This window comes from Talpa europaea (genome assembly GCF_964194135.1).
Source record: "Talpa europaea genome assembly, chromosome: 8".
Taxonomy (NCBI): Eukaryota; Metazoa; Chordata; class Mammalia; order Eulipotyphla; family Talpidae; genus Talpa; species Talpa europaea.
This window is the reverse complement of record NC_140075.1, coordinates 24,332,870-24,352,697: the sequence shown is the minus strand read 5'-3', so window position 1 is coordinate 24,352,697 and position 19,828 is coordinate 24,332,870. Positions and strand designations below refer to the sequence as shown.

Here is a 19,828-nt window from a genome sequence, read left to right as displayed (position 1 = left end):
CCCCCCCCCGATCTCGGTCACACTGTGGCCTCAGGGACGGGCTGCGTCCCGTGAGGTCAGCGCTTGCTCCCACCAGATAGGCCAGCATCGCCTGTGCCCCGCTCCGTACCGTGGGCGCTGCTCGGAGGGAGACCCTGCATCGTGTCTCACAATCCACCGTCTGCCAGTTGCCATCCGAGACCCCAGTGCTGCCCGGACAGGGCCGCGCTGACAGTCAATTGTTGTGTCTTGTTCTAAATTTCTCTGAAATCTGGGCACCTTTTCCATCTCAGAATCTCGCAAAAATTAAGAGAACAGCCAACTCTAGGTGAGAGGAACCGTGGGAGGGGAGGAGAGGAAAGGATTAGCTCTGCCTGTAGAGGATTAGTCTGCCTGTAGTCCTGGCAGACTCCTGAGAGCCAAGGGGGGGCCGTAGTCCCTGCAGACTTCCTGAGAGCTAAAGTGGGGTGGGGGGTGGGGGAGGGCCGGAACTCTCATATCCGGGAGTTGGGGACCAAGGTGTCTGCCTGCAGCTCAGCTGCGAGCATGGAGTCACCAGTGATGGTGGGAAAGCACGTCCGGGTTATCAAGAATGAAGTAATTAGGAGCAGCTGCTCGCCCGGTAGATCGGGCTGAAGCGCGGAGAGGGCCGCCAGCCACAGCTTCTGTGCGGGCGTCTGCAGACAGCGTGTGTTTTAAATGAACCAGTTTGCAGGCGTCTCAGACATTTGAGGGTGGGGACAGGAATTCGAGAGAAAACAAATAAGGTCCTCCTTGTGTATTTCTGACCCACCTTTCGTGCCAGCTTCCAGACCCCAGGCACCCCTGGAGCGCCACAGCAGGTGCCCACGTCCCCACAGCCGTCTCCACGACCTTTATCTGACTTACGATGTGTAAAAATTACAGAATTCTGGCCTGCTGAGATGCACACTCACCGTGCATGCCAGGGAGTGTAGGCCCCTGCTCGGCCTCTCCAGTGTCAGCTGTCTAATCCACCCTCGTCCTGGCGGTGGCAGGGCTGGGGCTGGCCTGACTGGCTGACTCCATGGAGCCACCAAGCAGGAGTGCTCTGTGGGGGACCCTGCTGGAAGACACAGGGGGGCTGCATTCCTTGGCAGAGGCCTGAGCTGAGGACTCTCTTAAAAATGGGGGTGAGTCAGCAGGGCCTCTCCCAAGCAGAAGAAGACAAATGTTCTCACTCAGTCTCTAGTCAGGAGACAGCTCCAGTGCCCCTGCCAAGTGGAAGTTGGGGGCAACCCCTGCGGGAAGTGGCAACAGAACGGAGGCCTGTGAGTAGCCACAGCTGGGGCAGGGCCTGAGGCAGTGGCCACAGAGAGCTCAGGGGTCCACAGGTGAGCTAGTGGAACAGTGTAGTTCATCTGTGCGCATGAGATGCCTTCTAGACGATGCGAGGGCTGGTGTTTTGTGTCTGCCCCAAATAGCAATGGCATGCCTTGCCAAAGTGATCTCTGTTGGTGTTTGAGCTGAGGTGCTGAGGAAGCTCCCTGGGAGCTGGGCGCTTGGGCTAAGCATTCATGGCAGATTTCGAGGGACAGCTTCGGGTGAGTGGGTACTGGGTACTGATGTCAGAGTCTGGCTCCTGTTTGATTGATAATGAAACATGGGATGAATCTGCAATTAGGACAGTTGTTAACCCTGGCTGCACACTGGAATCACTTGGGGTGGAGGGGGAAGGTTAACAGTGACAGATTCTTGCATCCCATCCTGAGATTCTGATTGAATCAGTCTTGACTGTAACCTGGGCATCAGGGTCATTTTTAAATTCTATTGAAAGCTACTAATGCATAACCAAGGTAGAGAACCAGTGGTGTGAAGGATTTAGTGAGCACCTGTAGCAGAGATGCTGCTCCTGCGTGTCTGCCGTGAGCCAGGCGACGCGTGCATGCTGGGAGAGGACACGGTGGGGAAGGGAGCGCTGGATCTTCCCAGGTGAATCGCCTAGATTTTGGGAGGGTGATAAAAATGGCCACCAGCGGCTTCCCATGAGCACCCTCGGTACCGCCAGTAGACCTGCTGTTTTGAGGTGGGATGTGGTTGACCTGTGACGGAGACAACTGAAGTTAGAGCTCGTGAGCCAGAGTGAATGTGTACCCCGAAGAAATCCTGGATCCCTGAGAAACAGCCCCTTAGCCCACTGTAACAAAGATTGCATCTTTCAAAGACTATTCGAGGTGATTTGACTCCTAACTCTCAGCAACCCTTCTTACATTCCTGCAGCTCTCATTCTCTCGCACTAGGCCCCTAAAGCATTTCCCTGCTTTTCCCTTTCCAATCCCCACAGCCCACACATGGCCTCTGGCCCCTGCTTGCTTTACTTCGCACTCCCTCTCACCACCCAATTCCTTTTCCTGGAAGCAAACTCAGCCTTTTCTAGTCCTTGGGTTCTGATCTCTGCCACTGTCCCTCCCTGTGCTCCCTGCTTAGACACACACACACACACAAACACACATACTCTTGAGGAGCAGGACGTGGGGGTGGAACCTGAGGGGGTCTTTAAGTGCTGCCTGTCTACAGTGCTAGCACTTCCAGTTGGCCTTTAAGGCAGGGAGGGCGAGTTGGGTTTCCAGCTGGTTTCTAGTGGGGGTGCAGTGAGAAGCTCCAGTGAGAGAGCCCTGTGGAGAGCTGCACAGCATGGAAGGTCCCCAGGGCAAGAAGGATCTTGGAAGAAGAGGAGTTGGGACTGGAAGATCCAGCCTTCCCTCCAGTGGCTAGTTCTGCAGAGAGTGTCCTTTTACTGAGGGGGCCAGTAGGATCTTCAAGGGACGTGTCTGTGACTGTAAAAGAGAAAATGACTCCAGGACAATGGGTGATGGCCAGGATAAATAACTCCAGTAGAAAGATGGGGAGCTTGCCCAAAGATGCAGCTGTCCTGCTCTCCAGGGAGCTCAACTCTCGGAAGATCTGATCCAAAGAGACGACTATGACTTGAAGGCTGCAGAAATTGCTAGAAGGAAGGAAACAGGTGGAAGCACAGGGCCACAGCATAGGCTTTTGCAGTTATCTTTGGAGCAAAGGGAGGGAAGAACAGAAAAGACCCAGGTGTGATGTCAGCGGGTAGCAGGGAGGGCCCAGCCAAGGAGAGGGCGCTTGAGTGGTTGGCAAGAGAGAGCTGAGGCCCCGGGAGGACATAACAAGGGGAGTCCAGCTCTTTCCACCAGCTTCCGTGCGAGGACACCACTGCCTTGTGAACAGAATGGGCGCTGGGAGACTGGAGGTGGGGAACAACTGGGTTCTCCCACAGGGAGGCAGTTAGGCCTGCAGTCCACCAGCCAGCCACTGCCAGGAAGATGCCACAGAAGGCTCCTTGCAGAGAGGCCAGGAAGCTGTGGCAGTGAGACAGACACTCGGTGCCAGAGGTGCAGGGTCAGCCCTTGATGCCTGTTGGAACCAACGAGATGGGTAGCAAGGCTTTTGACAGTCTCTTATAAGGTCCTTATGTCTAAAGTCCTAGAACTCACAGCGTCTGTAAGCAAAACCAGCTCCAACTGGATTCCCAGTGTATTAGCCACTGAAGAAAGGTGACGAGGAGCCTGCGGTAGGGCTATGAAATACAGAGTAAAAATCAGCCAGACCTAGGAAAGTCCAGTACATTTTAATTGTGGTTAGTAATGACTTCACTTTGGGCTGAAATTTTGGATAAACAAATGTTTTGCCTGGAGAATAGGAGGGGCTAGAAGTTATCCCCAGACCAGAGAGATTAGCCAGAGGCCAGGCTTTCTGGAGGCCTCCGGTTGCCCCAGGTGGGGCCACCTATCACCCAGCCAGAGGAGACAGTCCATGAAGAGAAAAGAATGCAGTTGCTTTGCTCTGGTCTCTAGCTAATGTCTGCAGGTGGCATTCCAGGAGGTTCTGAGTAGGCCACCAAACACTGAATGTATAGGGTTGGCTGCTGTGCATATGAGCAATTAACACCATATCATCAGAGACTGACCTCCCTCTGAAGCCCAAGCTCCTCAGGCAACTCTCAGCTATGAATCCCTTCCCCACCTCTAGCTCAAGGCCTTTGTGTTCTGGCCTTGACCCTGGGGGGAGTCTCTGTGTACAGACTGGAGCAGCCTCTGAATTTGGAACAGCAAATTTCTGAGTGTTTTTCCCCACTGCTCCCCCTACCAGGCTGTGTCCACCTAGATGTGGCTTTCTTGAGGTGGGCAGGACAATAGGGACCTCACTTGGCTTTAGCAACTAGAAAAGCCCTGCTCCCGGTCCCTTCTAGAGAACCATCTGGGCTGCTGGATGTGGCTCCCCCTCCTGTCCCAGATTCATATTTCTTCTGAGTCTTTTCAAAGAAGAGCTACCTGAGCTACCTGCTACCTGAGTAGCAGACACCTCCAGTCCTGCCCACCATGACCTGATTCTTGCCTGAGCCTCTGTCAGTACCGCTCGCCCATGCCCACACTTGCTCATGGGTTCTTGCATTTGCACATACACTGGTGTCAACACGGCTTCGCAGATTCTCACACACACACACATACACACACACACAGAGTTGACATTGGCTTTCATTTTCACACTTGCATTTTCATTCACATTTGCCCACATGCTCTCATCCTCGCACCTGTTCCTGTGTGTGCATTGGTTCACACGCGACCCTCATGCATGCACATGCATGCTCACATCTGTCCCAGCTCACACATCTCTTGCACACACGTTCTCTTTCCCAGTGATGTGCTCACTCTCAAGTGCATGCAGGGGCCCCAGCTGTGACTTGCTTGCATCCCTGCTCCCACATTCGGGCACACATGCCCACAATACCTGCTCTCTGGCATCTGCGCACATGGCCAGTGTGCTCCCTCTGGCACTCTGACTGCTGACCTGTCTGTTTTTCTGTGTTGCAGCCCACCCAAGAACTGTATGACAGCAGCAGCGAGTCCAGTGACCTCCAGCTGGAGGGCCCCAGTTCCCTCAGGGTCCTGGATGAGAGCTTGGCTGACCCCCAGGCAGAAGACAGGCCCCTGGTTTTCTTTGACCTCAAGATTGACAATGAAAGTGGGTTCTGTGGTGACCAACCCCACCCTTTTTGGGCTTACTCTCTTGAGTCCCCAAGATCAGTGCAGGCAGGGCCATCTGTGAGGCCTTCAAGCTCCCTAAGTGATCTGGCCAGGGAGTACCGCCTTTTCCCGGGGACATCCAGGTGTGGCCCGCCCTGGCCAGCAACTGAGGCATGAGCCCAGTGCCTCCCTAAGTTCACCTTAGAGAGAGAATCTTGGGAACATACTTCTGAACAGAAATAATCTGGGAGTCACTGCCAGGAGCCCAGCAATCCCAACTGGACCTTAGGCAGTGAGTGCACATTTCTGAGTCCAGGGCCCACCCCACAGGGGGCTGCAGGGGACGTAGGCAGAACCAGGGGCCAGCAAAATCCCACCTCTTCTTCCAGAAGGCCTTCAACTCCCCACAGGGCTGGCCCTGAACTAGAAGACCCAGGCCTGGGCCCTGCCCCTTGGCATGGACGTGGTGGACACCCCCGAGCCTGGAAGGCATTGGTAGACCTCCCAGGGAGGCTCGGGGCCACACTCTGAGCTGACTGGGCAGGGCTGTCTGGGCTGGTGACCTAGCCAAGGGGCTAAGTGGCTGATGGCAGTGGAGGTCGGGCAGGGAGTGGAGAGTGAGATGGAAACAATGAGAGGTCTTCAGGGCAAGTGGGTGAGGCAGATAGAAGACAGACAGGAGGGACCTGGATCCAAAGGGTTTGGTGAACTCAGGCAGGTGGCCGGGTAGGGGAGCTAGCTAGCTTCCCAGCAGGGGAGCAAGGAAGGGTCAGAGCCTCCTTTGATGGCTGATGTTTAGTTCCTGCCAGTGGACCCCAAGGTGGGTCTGTATAGGGTGAGGGGGCAGCCCGAGAGGTCCTCCTATTCCCCCCACCTCCCAGTGGCTTCGGCTGCTGGGGCCTCCTCACCCTGTGCTTCTCTCCTGCTCAGCCCAGAAGATTAGCCAGTTGGCGGCCGTGAACCGAGAGAGCAAGTTCCGAGTGCTCATCAAGCGCGAGGCCTTCAGCATCTACTCCAAGGCCGTCTCTCTGGAGGTGGGGCTGCAACACTTCCTCAGCTTCCTGGGCTCCATGCGCCGCCCCATCTTGGCCTGCTATAAGTTGTGGGGGCCCGGCCTCCCCAACTTCTTCCGGGCCCTGGAGGACATGAACCGGCTGTGGGAGTTCCAGGAGGCCATCTCGGGCTTCCTGGCTGCCCTGCCTCTCATCCGGGAGCGCGTGCCTGGGGCCAGCAGCTTCAAACTCAAGTGCCTGGCCAGAACCTACCTAGCGAGAAACATGAGCGAGCGCAGCGCCCTGGCCTCCGTGCTGACCATGCGGGACCTGTGTCGCCTGCTGGAGGTCTCCCCGGGCCCGCAGCTGGCCCAGCATGTCTACTCCTTCAGCAGCTTGCAGTGCTTCGCGTCCCTGCAGCCCCTGGTGCGGGATGCCATCCTGCCCAGGGCTGAGGCCCGCCTCCTGGCCCTCCACAATGTGAGCTTTCTGGAGCTGCTGACGGCACACCGCAGGGACCCTCAGGGTGGCCTGAAGAAATACAGCCGCTACCTGAGCCAGGTCACCTCCACAACCCCCGCCCAGCCTGCTTTCAACCTGAGGGCCCTGAGCGCCTACTTTGAAGGCTTGTTGGAAAGGCCGGCCTCGGCCCAGGCAGGAGGCATCCCTGGCCCTGTCGCTAACCACAGCTTGACAGAAAGGGCCTCCCAGCAGAGCTGAGGGCAGGAATGCTGGATGGGATTTCTGGGGCCAGAGAAGGCTGGGGTCCCTGAGCCAGGCCCCACCAACCACAGCATTCCCAGGACCTGGTCCTTGGTTGTCATTTGGTCCAGTATCAGTTTTCATTCTCTGGGACCAAATTACCCTTCTCTGAACCTCCCCCCTCCCCATAGAAAAGGCCGATCAGTCACCCTCCAGGGATCACCTGATCCCCACATGGCCCAGGAGAATCGGGGGTTAGCTCACCATACCCCAGCCCTCCCCTCCAGGAGCCAGCCCCAGAGTGGTCCTGGGTGAAGAAGGCATGGCCTCTAGACTCCCTGAGTGGCCCCCATCTTGCCCAGCCACCTGACTTGCCCCACCCTTGGTGTCCTTGCATCTCCTCCCTGACCCCTGGCCACTGCCTGCAGGAGACCAGCTGTCAGCGCCCGTGGACACTGCCCTCAACACCAGCTGCCCCACGGGTACCCGAAGTGCCTTTCAAACCAAACTGCCCTTCATGAGTTTGGGTTCTCCCCACCTCTGCCTGCCCAGAGGGCAGCTTTCTTCCTTTCCCTTGGGAACATTTTCATCCCCAAAGGATCTCACATCTGCAGGGACGGAGGCTGCGGCTCCATGCCTGTCCCTGCTTCCAAAGTCTGACCCTTCCTCACTTGCTTCCTTCCTCCTGGCCACAGAAATGCCTTCTTCTTACCCGAGGCTTTGTTCTGGTCCTCTGCTCTCTGCACTGGCCACTCAGCCCCTCCCCAGGAGTGTCCTCTAGTCCAGTGCTGTTCAGTGTGTAGTGTGGCATTGGCACCCCCGAATGCCTCTACCCCGGACCTGGCTTGGAGCCAGCGAGCTGTTATAGCAGGTCCTCCAGGTGATTCAGATGCCACTAAGTTTTAGGACCGTGACTCTGACAGCCTGCCCCTCCACGAAGCAGCATGGAGCCCGGCCCTGCCGCATGAGTGTGGCCTAGGAAAAGGCCCCTTCTCAAGGCCCTGCATCCCTGCCTATAAAATGGGCCTATCGGTCCAGGTGGCCTCAGAGCTCTGGTTTTGCTCTGCCATTCAGAGTCTTAGAAGTGGACAGCTAGTCTCAGAGGCCATGGACAAGACATTCGTCATTCTTGAACTCTAGCTCTCAGTCCTAAGTCATTGGTCCCCAACCTCGTCACACCAGAGGTCTGCAGCAAAACACAGGCAGGTCAGGGCCCTCTTGTCTGAGAAGCAGAACGGTTAGCCTTTTCCTTCCCAACCTCCCTCTTCGTGGGCTTCCTGCTGCTGGGATGCCTCCCACGCCTCTATAGCATTGGCTTTCACCTGGTGCAGTCACCCCATCAGCGGGATTTCTGAAGATCCCTACAAGAGGATAGGAACTTTCTACTGTGTTGGGAGCGCTAGCTCAGACAGTAAATTCCAGTGTACTTCATATAGGATTTTTGGTCTAAAGCAGGGCCTGGCTCTGGAACCATCTGTGGGAGTAGGTTGAGGGGTGCAGGGAAGGGGGGCTGGCCGTGATGACTGTGTTGGCACCTATACAGCTGTGCTTGTGCTTCCTTGTGCCCCTTCATCCTGTCTCTCCAGGTCTGAGCAGCACCCACTGATTCCCAGCTCCAGCGCTTGCTGTCTTCAGATATGGTGGATGGAAGGTTTTAATACAAAGTGTCTTCTGCAGCCTTTAATAAAGACATGAGTCTTAAAAGTCTGATGTGCAGATCATATACTGCTCAGCCCACCTGGAGGGTGGCCACCGTCTGGCCTGGTAAAGAGAGCATGCTCCCGGGCACGCTTCTCTCCTTGCTAGCAAGGAAATGCCACTGTTGGTGACCCCCAAGACAGCGGGCACTTGTGGGCACAGCTTTCTTTGTAGGGAACTTTGGGGACCTAACAGAGCTGAGCAAGGTATCCACCTTGTCAGTGCTGAGGGTCTCGAGGATGTGAGCCCCTATTCTAAGTGGGGAGACCAAGGTGGGCCTGCCTCAGGGTGATCTCCAAAATGGGGAGCACCGGCTTTAAGAATATCCTCCTGGAGAGGGTCAGGCAGCGCAGACTAGAGGACGGAGGAACATCACCTCGGCCCCTGCTGGGTAGTCTGGAGCTCTAGTCTATGTTCTCCTCACCCTGGGACACAAGCTGGAGTCCAGGTGGCAAATGCCCCCTACCAAGGGAGGTGGGGCGGCCTGGGACATAAGCAGGGGCCAGCAGCGCGCTGCTGTCTCGACGTCGCAGATGGGATCCCCTGGCATGGGCAGTGCCAGGATGAGCTGCCTGGTGAATGTGATTTAGTCAGTGCCACCACCCTGCACCCTGCCTGCCCGGCTTACATGCCCAAATTCCGGGCTTGGAGTTTTAGCCTCTCAGCTTGACCCTTTGACAAAAAAGGAGAAAGTCCAAATGTCCTCTGTGCTCAATTCTCAGGTTTGCTTACGTCAGCCAACGGGGAACTTGCTGGCCTGGAAGACAGGACACGGTTTCAATCCTCAGGAGCCCCGGAGCCTGGCACTTGCTGATGCTCAGGCCTCATGCGTTAGGCTTGCCGGTGTGCAGGCCCTGACTATAAAATGGGGCAAAATGGATCATTTTCACCTTGTGGGATCTTATGTGAGCCAATCAGAAGATGTTTGTACAATAGCCTTTTAATACCCGAACCACAAATTTGTAAGATCTTATGTCACAGACAAGCAAGATGATAGCGTGAGTGACAGTCACAGAAGAAAAATAGGAGACATTCCATCTTAACCAAAAAATGCACACACCTGCCTTCAGGGGAGTAAAGGATAATAAAATTGGGATAGAGCAGACAACTGTGGGGGTGTTGAGGTCCCAGGAGAGTAGGAGTCTCCACCAGGCAGGAGTAGCTGGGCAAAGGCGTTTCTGGCCCCCACCCAGAGGGGCGATGACAGTCACATAGACTAGTGCGGAGAACATCTTTCCTGCCCGGCCCTGCTCAGCCCTGCCCTGCTCCAGCGCCTGCGGGGACCCCAGGGCTCACTCACCCCCATTCTCTCTGCACAACACCTAGCTGCTAGGGCGGTACCTGCCTGCTCTCCTGTCTTGCACCCTCTCCTCCTCCAGCCCTCCCAGCCCCTACTGCATCCTTATTCCTACTCCTAGTCCCGCCTTCCAAACCTCCACATCTCAGCTTTTACCTTTCACCAGCACCTCCCAGCAGACCCAGCCTGGGCCTTGCTCCTAGCTCCTCTTCTGTTCGGAGCCTTGTCTTCACCTCACACCCCGGAGCCCCCTTATAATAAGGCAACTCTTTCTTCTCTCCACGCTAACAAGGAAACGCCACAGCTGGTGACCCCCAGAGTCAAATCAGAGAGGTTGGCCCTGTGGGCCCAGCCTGAAGGACAGCGCCATCAAAGCTGCCCCATGCTCGGCCAGCAGAGGGCGCTGCAGGTCCGCTGGGCCCAGAGTGAGGTTGTGCACTTGGGCAGAGGGTGGTTTGTGGGGAGGCCCCACAGGAAATCCATAGTCTTCGAAAGTGACCAGAATTCTTTCAGTGGTGGGGAGGGGCGGGGAGCAGAGAAATTTAGGTAGATGGTGCAGGGAGAAGCATTTAAGAACTGTTAACAGTTTTGCATTCATTTGAACTCTATTTGAAAAAATATAGCCAGCATATCAAAACTGATTTCTAGACTGCAGTTGCTCAGAATGACACTAAAGTGGGAATCTTTAAAGTTTTTAGGGGCCTCTCTGGTGGCCTTGGGGTTCTTTGCGCTGTCACCGCTGTGGCAGAGTTCTAGCCCCGGCCAGGGAGCTACCCACATGGCGCAGCAGACCTCTCCTGGCTCGCCCGCTGCTCCCCTCAGCAGTGTATTTCAGTCAGTCTGCCTGCTCTGTTCTCCACTCCATCTGTGGTGAATCCTCTCACCCCCCACACCTCTGGCCTATACCCCAGTTCTTGTATGCATAAAAAATTATAAATCTTTTTAAAAAAAGTCTGCAAGCTCAGAAGGAACACAGGTGTGGTCAGACTTGTGAGTGAGGGACTTAATTTGGGGAAACACTGGGCTACCAGAGTGTGGGTGAGGGTTAGAGCTAAGCGCAGGGCCTAGGTTTGAGAATTAAGGTGAGGATGGGGTGGAGTTAGGAGTTGGGGTGGTGAACCCTAAGGTTAGAATTTGAGATTAATCACATCCTGTGATGATGGCTAGGGATGCAGGTAGGAATTTAGTGAGGAATCATGTTAGAGCTGTTCTCAGGCTATAGGTATTTGTTCCTTGGCCACCTGAAAATCCCATGGCACTGTGGACAGAGGACAGGAGCTTCTGAGGAGGACCCCCGACTATGGCACCCCAAGCGCAGCCCACCTCCCTCCATAGCACCCTTTTCTGGAAGCACTTCACAGGGGCTTGGACTGACTCACTGATCCAGTGCAGGAGTGAGGACTGGGACCTCGGGACAGGACTGGAGTCAGGCACCATTTTCTCATTTAGGGAGGGAACCTCCATCTCCCCAAGGCATCATCCTCATCCTACAAGAGGGGTGGGGGAGGGCAGGAAGCTTGAGTTTCTGGCTCAAGGTCACTAAACTTGCCTGTGACAGAGTTGGGATCTGCCCAGGAGGGAGCCTGTGTGTCTGTAGGCCACACTGTGGGGACATGAGAAGGTTAGGGGGCCGTTTCCTGCTCCCCCTTTCCTGTACCCTCCTGCCTGTCAATCTCACATGATATGAACTGCAGCCCCCGAGAGCTCACACCCCAGTCTTCTGGTTCCAGTGCTTGAATTTTTCCCAACTCTAAGTTCTTCTGGGGCAGTGCTTCTCAAAACTTCCCCCCACCATAATTGCCCCCTAAGAAGCCCTTTTCAATATTTTCCCTTGTTCTGGCCACCCCCCATTCCCCCCCGCCCCCCGCAAGGAATTTTAATCCTGTACACCGTGGGATTTCCTCCATGCAAGATCATGTTATCTGCAAATAAAGCTTGTTTCACTTTTTCCAGACTCAGATATACTTGGTGTTTGTTCATGTACTGGGAGCCTTTGGAGAGCTGGACACCGTGGTAACCCCCTCCCCACCCCCACCCAGTGAATTTTCACACAATGAATTTTCATCCTCTGGGAGGTGATATTAGGCCTGTTGAAAATGCATGATTTCAGTCAATGTCCCTGTTCTGTTCCCCACTCTGTCTCTGGTGAATCATCTCCCCCCCTCTGTGCCCCCGCACCTCTGGCCTGTACCCCAAGTATTGTATGTATAAATAAATAAATCTTAAAAAAAAAAAAAAAAAAAAAAAAGAAAATGCATGATTTAGGGTAAGCCCCACAATACAACGAAGGAGTAAGTGTGTGTGAGGGAGGTGTTAACCCCTCTGTATGACTCGGTCCACAGGTGGGGATGAGGCGGGCAGGCTGCTAGATGGACCAGACCGCGGGCAGAAGTCTCCGAGGATGCGCTTCCCTGGGGTGGCCTTGGCCCTGGACTCAGGCCAGGCCCACTGCACCTGGGGCTGGGGGAGAGTTGGGGGCATCACCATCATTTGATTTTGTCTCCAAATCCAGGTGTGGGCCTGAATAAAGCAGTTGCTTCACTCCATTGTGAGAAGGGTAGAATTTCAGCTGACTCCCCTCCTCCCAAACAAAACAAAACAGAAAGTTTGGAAGTCTCTGTGTGCCTTATCCGATGCATTTGCTGACAAGTGAGGGGAAACTTTTCTCATTCTTGGCTCAAGGAACTTCCTTAAACTCAGCCCAGAGGAATTCTGTGAAGACCAGCTGCCCAGACTGTGCTAAAACCAGTTTATAATTATAAATATCCCCAACTTGATAGCCAAGCAGAGCACAAAAGCTAGCTAGCTCACCACAGAAAATTCCCACAGCGCTAGCCAGCCTAGCAAGTGCGATGGGAGAAGTTGTGAAATCCAGTGTCGCTTGTCTGATTGTCTAAACGGTGTTTTCGGGCCTCCCCGGTGGTGCAGTGGTTGAGCGCTGGGTTGCGAAGCTGCCCGCAGCCTCTGCGGCGCCGGTTCGATCCCCGGCTGCTCCCCGGCCACCGGAGGAGGGTCCCACATGGCGCGCAGACCTCTCCTGCCGCCCGCTGCTCCCCTCAGCAGTGTACTTCGGTCCTTCTGCCTGCTCTGCTCCCCACTCTGGCTCTGGTGAATTCTCTCACCCTCCCGCACTTCTGACTGTACCCAGTGCTTGTATAAATAAATAAATCTTTAAAAAAAAAAAAAAAAAAAAAAATAAACGGTGTTTTCACAGGCTGAGCACAGAGGGCCCAGGGCTGGCTTTTCCCCGCGGGCCAACTCTCCTGAGCTTCTACAGCCACAAAGCCCTGACTGACACCAGGTTGGATGATTCTATAGTAAATAAAAGGAAGTGAGGAGGCAGCAGAGGGGGAATGAAGATTACTCAGATTTGGGGTCACCTCTAGAATAACCTTTTTCTGGGAGAACATCGAGGCGAGATTTTGTCATCGTGAGAAGTCATGCCCCCCTCACCTCCAACCACCAACTTGACACCCCAGATCTCTCTCCCATCCCTTACTTCAGGGCATAAACCCTCAGTCTGTCCCCTTTCCTCAAGAATCGATCGCCATATAGAGTCTCCATATGCCATGTAGAGTCTCCATATTTAATTAGATTTGTTCTTTTCTGCTATTAATCTGTCTGATGTTATTTGCTTGTCTGACTAAACAAAGATGAACTCCAAGGGCTGGGAAAATCTCACCCTGCTCTCCTACATCTACATCTGTCGAAAACTGCGGGGATTACATGATTTGACACACATAAAACTTAGTGAGAAAATATAAATAACAAATCCCTCTAGAGCCAGCCCAGCAGAGAAGGCATTGTGTTGACTCCCAGAAAGAATGTGGGTTTTTTCCTCTCCTCTCCCCTTGTCTGCCTCTGTCCGCCTCTTTTTCTTGGTTCTGTCCATTTAGGATCTGGGTGACCTATCTGTCCTTCTGTCTCCAAGCTTCCTTGACTGTCTCCTCCACCGCGCCGGGGTCACCTGCAGGCTGGAGGCTGGACGGATTTATAGCAGAGCCCTCCCTCTCCAGCCCTCCCCGGCTACCAGATACAGCCATATGCTGGAAGGTCACTTTCGTGCCTGCGCACTGGCAGATGTGTGGGTTGGACAGAGGAGCTGGGAGAAGCAAATAAATACATCAAGTTTCCAGCTGGGTCTGGAGATAAGGGCTCAGGGAGACAGGCTGATGCGCTCACAGGCACCATGAGCCGCCCAGTTCGCTGTCCTAGCCTGACCGTGCTGGCTTCCCAGGGAAGCATTTCAAAGAAATGGCAGGAACCTGTGCTTGAGGACTGCCCCTCCTGGGAAGGTCCTTCCAGAATGGGCCCTGCCTCAGTTGAGGATCTGATAGGGACAAGTTTGAGCAGGGAGTTAGAATGTGACAGGTCTGAGCCACTGTCCTGCAGAGGAAACGCCATTAGCCCCACAGTTCAGGAGGGGAAACTGAGGCCCAGAGGGAGAGAAAGACTTCTACAAAATCTCACAGGAAGTAAACTGTGGAGACCGCCCTCTAAGCCCTGATCCCCTGCTCTGGACCCCTTAGGCTGCACTGTGCCTCCAGAGTGGCCATGAGAACCCGCCTAGCAGAGATCTGAAGTGGGAACACTTGCCCCACCCAAAACAGACATCAGAGAGGCCACAACTGTGCAGGAGTCTCTAGGGCCTCCTAACCAGCAAGGTCAGCAGTGGTCAATGAGCTCAGCCAGACCTTGACCGCACTGCCCTAGGGGGCATCTCAGAAGCTGCACACTGGGGCCATGTCCCAGCCCCCATCCCTGTGAGTTCCTTCTTTTTTTCAAAAAAAAAAGATTTATTTATTTATTTATACAATCAGAAGCGCGGGAGGGTGAGAGGATTCACCAGAGCCAGAGCGGGGAACAGAACAGGCAGACCAACGAAATACACTGCTGAGGGGAGCACCGGGCACGTCAGGAGAGGTCTGCCACGCCTTGTGGGACCCTTGCTGGTGGCCAGGGATGGAACCAGTGCTGCAGAGGCTGCGGGCAGCTTCACAGCCCAGAGCTCAACTGCTGCGCCACCAGGGGAGGCCCTGTGATTTCCTTCTTGACCTCAGTCTTCCTGCCAATAGAGTAAAGGGGTGGGACCTTTCCAGCTTGGTCCAGGTGGACTGAAGGAGCAGATGGAGCCTGGTCTGGAGACATTCATTAGCCAGGGAAGCCCCAAGTTTTGTGTGGAGGTGATCTGAACACACTGGGAAGTGCAGCGGCCTGCAGGCTCTCTTAAGGCAGAGGCAGCATCTGCTTGGTTCATGCTGAACCCATGCCGAACTCGGCACCTGGCAACACAGGCAGACACAGTGACTACGGGTGGTGTGAATGACACAGCAGACAGTGTCCAGTCCTGGCCTGTGCTTTGCTTCTTACAGCTCACCCCTTTGACTTTCTGCTGAGTCCACCCTTGGGCCACTGGAGCTAATTGACAAAGTCACAGAGAGGGAAATGCCTGGAAGTTTCGATCCCCAGGAGCAGCTCCTGCCCAGAGTCTGCCTTGTGTGTGTCCATGGGGGCCAGAAGCTGAGCTGCTCTGCCTAAGTTGGGACAAACTCAGGTGCGATTATGGCCAGAGCTCCCTGGGACCTGGCATGGCTGAGGCTACCTGAAACCCCACCCGGGCTGGGCCTCTTCCCTTCCTCTCCTGCTTCCCCTTCCCCTTGCACATTTCTGCTGAGGCATGTCCACTGTCAAGCCCATGCACAAGGACACTCATCTCAGATCTGCTCTGGGAAACCACTTCTGAAAGAAGTGAAGAGCTTGTTGGTAGTGAGAGACTGAAGATACTAGGGAGGAAATTCAGTTTATTCCTTGCCCAGTGTGCCCACGGTATTCTGACCCGGGCTTCGATGGGGACTGTGGATGAGAAGGCTCCGGGTGACCCGCCAGGAGCACTGAGCCTGGGCAGGGAGGAGGAAGAGATGCCCTTAGCCTCATGGGCTCTGGTGGGGTGACCCAAAGGGTGTTTTCTGTGGCCTCTCTTCAGTTCCTCTGATGGAACCATGCAATGGAGAAATGAGGATGTCAGGTCAGGGAGGAGTGACCAGTCCTGCTGGAGGAGATGGGTTTCCTTCCTGTTTGCCCCCCCACCCTCACCCCAACCAGGGAGCCCCTGGCAGCTTTGTCTTTCCTCCTGGGCCCAGACAGGAGGATCCTGATATCTTCAGTGATCTTGGCTCCCCGCTCCCCCTAAATCCTACCAGGTGAAGGGCCTTTGGGGGGTTGTTTAGAAGCAGGACTTTGCCTAACCACAGTGTAATGAGCAGTAGTTTGGGGGAGGAGCTCCCAGCCCAGGTGTGCTGCTGACCTCAAGAGATGCCAGGTTGCAGGGTGATGGAAGAAACTGCCCAAAGTCATGAGGAAGGCGAGCTGTGGTCCCCATATGTGAGACCTGAGAAGACTGGTCCTGCAGGGAGCCCCAGAGGTCCTGAGAGGCCCCAGCTCAACCTGCAAACTGGCTTCTTTAATCACAGCTCCAAGGAAAGAATAGCACCCTGGGAAGGCCTCAGAGCACCCCTAGCCTGCCCACCTTCACAGGGGAGAAAACTCAGCAGAGAGGGCAGAGTTGTTTAAGATCACCCAGCGAGGGTGGGAAGTTGGCAGCTGTGAGCTGCCTCTGCATTCTTGGTAAGACCAGGCTAGATTCTTCCTTCTGTTTGCCACCTCGAGAGTGAAGTGCCTCTCTTCGCTGCCACGGAACCGGATGACATGTTCAGGATGTGAAGTCCTGTAGAACAGCTTTGCGTTCATAAACAACTGTCGTTCGTCAATATGCAACGAAAGGCTGAAGCTTCCACTGCTCCCAAAATAGCTTTGGATCCCAGCACAGGCATTTTCAAGAACAGATTTTTCGCCTTTCAAGAATTCTGTGAAAGCAGAGAATCTTCTAGTTTGTCTGCCTACCCCAGAGTGTTCCTTGATCCTGGTCACACACTAAGCCCTAGTCCTGGTTACACACTGGGATCTAAACCTGGCTACACACTGAGCCCTAGTCCTGGTCAATACTCAGCCCTGATCTGAGTCAGCTCACAGGCTGAGGACAGAGATGTCTAATCTCCACAGAAGGGGTAACGACTGTGGTGTATCTGTAATTATGTCACTCTCATTTCAGTTTATTTGGACACGATATTAGATTACTCTGACCACACAATTCCCAGCCCTCCTGTTTAAAGGGGATTTCTTGCTTGTAGTGTCTACTCTAAATTACTTTAAACAAGTCAGTTCCTGCCGTTTGCCAGTGATTGGCTCAGGGGTACAGGGTCCTAAGACCTACGGAGAAATAGCTTCTGGAAAGAGAATCCAGGATCTCCCTGGTGGTGCATGGGGTTAAGCACAGCACTATGAAGCTGTCCACAGTCTCTGCAGCACAAGTTCGATCCCTGGCTAGGGAGCTACCCACATGGTGCAGCAGACCTCTCCTGTCTCGCCCGCTGCTCCCCTCAGCAGTGTATTTCAGTCAGTCTGTCTGTTCTGTTCCCCACTCTGTCTCTGGTGAATCTTCTTACCACCTGCACCTCTGGTGAATCTTCTCACCACCTGCACCCCAGTTCTTGTATGCATAAATAAATAAATCTTAAAAAAAAAAAAAGAGAGAGAATCCAGACTCGGTAGCCTCCTGGTCTGTTACCCGTGAGCATATTACCCCAGCCACTGCTGCACTCTGTGCACCAAGGGCCGTAAGTCTCAGGCTGAAACCCTGTTACAAAGGGGACAAAGGAGAGAGACAAAAAGAACCTGAATTAACCAGACCTGCTTTTTGCTTAACACTTTCAAGCCCTTTGAGATGGGAATTTATTATCTGCAACTGGATATATCTGCCATCCCTTCCTCTACATCGCCCTGCCTGGGAGATGCTGTGGTGGTGCACCCTGCCCCCCTGGGAAGAACCCGTTGGGCTGGGCTGGGGAGAACAGCTAAGCACAAGCCCCTCATGGGAAGCAGTGTTGCTTTTCCAGGCAGGAGTTCCCCAGCTTCAGACAAGCTTAGACCCAGATAATTACATGAGATGCCACTGGAAGAGCTGTCGTTAATTTTGATGGCAATAAAGGGCCTTGCCAGCATGTTAAACTAATTTCATGAAAGCTCTGGGAGGAAGGTCATGGACTGGATCCCAGATTATTAATAATGTCGAGCTTCATTTGAACCATTCAGAAAATTCCTCGCTGTTGCCTCCAGCAAACTGCCACAGGTTGCCACTTTCCTCTGAAATCAACAGTCTTCCCAGATGCAAATGTGGAGTTTTTGTTTTTCCCTAGAAAATAATTAAAGTTATAAAGCCCATAAATACTTAAACAGATTGTGGCTTTAATTAAAAACTTCCACCAAGGCTGCAGCTGCAGGTCTATCTTCCTAAATAGGCATCCGTGACAGGAGAATTTGGATCTAAGTATTTGAGACCAGAAAAATTTACAAATAATTGTAGCAATGCTGGTCAAGACCTAAGCTCTGTGTGTGTGTGTGTGCACATGTGTGTGTGTGTGTGTGTGTGTGTGTGTAGGGAGGGGGGAGTTAGTGACAAAAATAGTGGAGACAGGACACAAGGTTGCAGGGGCCTGTGCAGCAGAACCTCCCATCAAACCTGTACTCAATTGTGCAAGACAATCAAGATGGCTAATTCTAGCCATTGTTGAAAAAAATAATTGCTCACTTCTGAGCACTAAGTGCCTGGGGCTAGGTGCTTTGCATGCACTGACTAATTTAACCCCTATAGCAACCCAGTAAAAGAGGTTTTCTAATTCATACCCTTTTTTCTCCAAGAGAAGTTAAGTAACTTGGCCAACGTCACACTGCTAGTACATGGTAGAATCTGAGGCCAGAACCTTTCCTCCCAACCACTACGTAGAACATGTATGAGGGAAAGGAGGGGTGGCAGGAAAGAGGAGAGCTTAATAAATAGGGACTGGCTTCCCAAAAGGTGAGCTTTCTGCCGGGGATAAGAAAGGGAAAGCCGCTTCCTGGGCAGAGTGGCCAAACGCTAAACGAATCTGAAGCAGGAAGTTGCTAAGTGTGCTGCTTGGACTCTGCTGCTTGCTGGAGCAGAAACTTCCTGCAGTGTGCTGCTCGCCCACAGTAGCATCCAGGCTACCTTCACTCCCTTCCCAAACAAGAAAGAAAGTCTGTGATGGATGGGTAACAAGCTTCCTCATAAGAACTGTATAAAACCTTACCATTGCTGCAATTCGGGCCTCAGGCTTTTGGGAGCGATCCCACTGAGCCTGGCGGTGTGACAAGTCAATCTCTCTCTCCACCTCTCTGAGTGCCGCCTGATTCCTCTGGGAAACTGCAATAACAAATGTGTGTGTCCTGGATGTGTGTGTGTGGGGGGCGGGGCGGTGAAACCAGGATTGCAGACACTGCAAGGTGGGAAGTCCTGGTTTAGGAGACTCTGGCTGGAGAGCAACTGAGGGGAAGGTCTCCGGGGCAGGCCGCTGTGCTGGGGATAGTTAGCACATGTGCTGCCCAAGCAAGCACTGTGCAGGGGATATTTAATGTCCTGTTGGGCCCTGTCTTTCTGACTCTCACAGGTCCTCCCACGTCCATTAATCATCCACCCGCCACATCAAATACAGAGGCACACACAACCAGCAGTAGTTGCAGCTGAATCATTTGTATACTGTTACCCATCCTAAACAGTTAATCAAACATCTATTACTTTCAATTTTGCAATTTTCTTTTCCCTTCTTTTTCTGGTCTCAGACATTTTATAGGCCCCTGACAAAGTCTTAAGACAAAGTCTTCCAGGGCCTGTAGAAGACTCACTTTTGTGCTCAGGCCAAAGGAGGGGGTGGGGAAAGATTTCTTCCCAGGAGAACTAAGCTCATGCCCTCATGCCAGCAGCCTCCTTCAATGTATGGAGGATGCCTACCCCACCCTGGGCTCTGGAAACAAGGGGGCAGGAAGCTGGAAAACAGCCCTGTGTTGGGCAGGAGAGACGAGCTTGTAGATTCCTGGAATGAGTCTGGGTAGGTAGATGAAGGAAACTTCTGGGCCGTGGTGTAGTGTCCCTCACTTTGGGGCACTGGGAGGCGGAGGGACGGCAGAGTCCAGGACAGCTCCTGCGCTGGGGCCTGCCTCTGGCTGCAGCTCTCCTGGTCCAGTCCCCGCCTGGCGCTGCCCAGGGCGCTGCACCCGGCAGGTAGTGTCCAGCAGGGGGA

The 19,828-nt window shown here is 53.8% G+C and overlaps 1 protein-coding gene across 1 annotated transcript in view; it reads left to right on the top strand.

Annotated features, from left to right (window-relative positions):
• PML (PML nuclear body scaffold) overlaps nucleotides 1-6,700 on the top strand; it is a gene marked incomplete at both ends in the record, with an annotated part of 53,590 nt that extends 46,890 nt beyond the window's left edge. The window contains 2 exons of the mRNA XM_084240125.1: nucleotides 4,836-4,986; nucleotides 5,919-6,700. Of these exons, the coding sequence (XP_084096251.1) occupies nucleotides 4,836-4,986; nucleotides 5,919-6,700 (933 nt within the window). The remainder of the gene's footprint in view (nucleotides 1-4,835; nucleotides 4,987-5,918) is intronic.
• Between the last annotated feature and the right edge of the window lie 13,128 nt (nucleotides 6,701-19,828).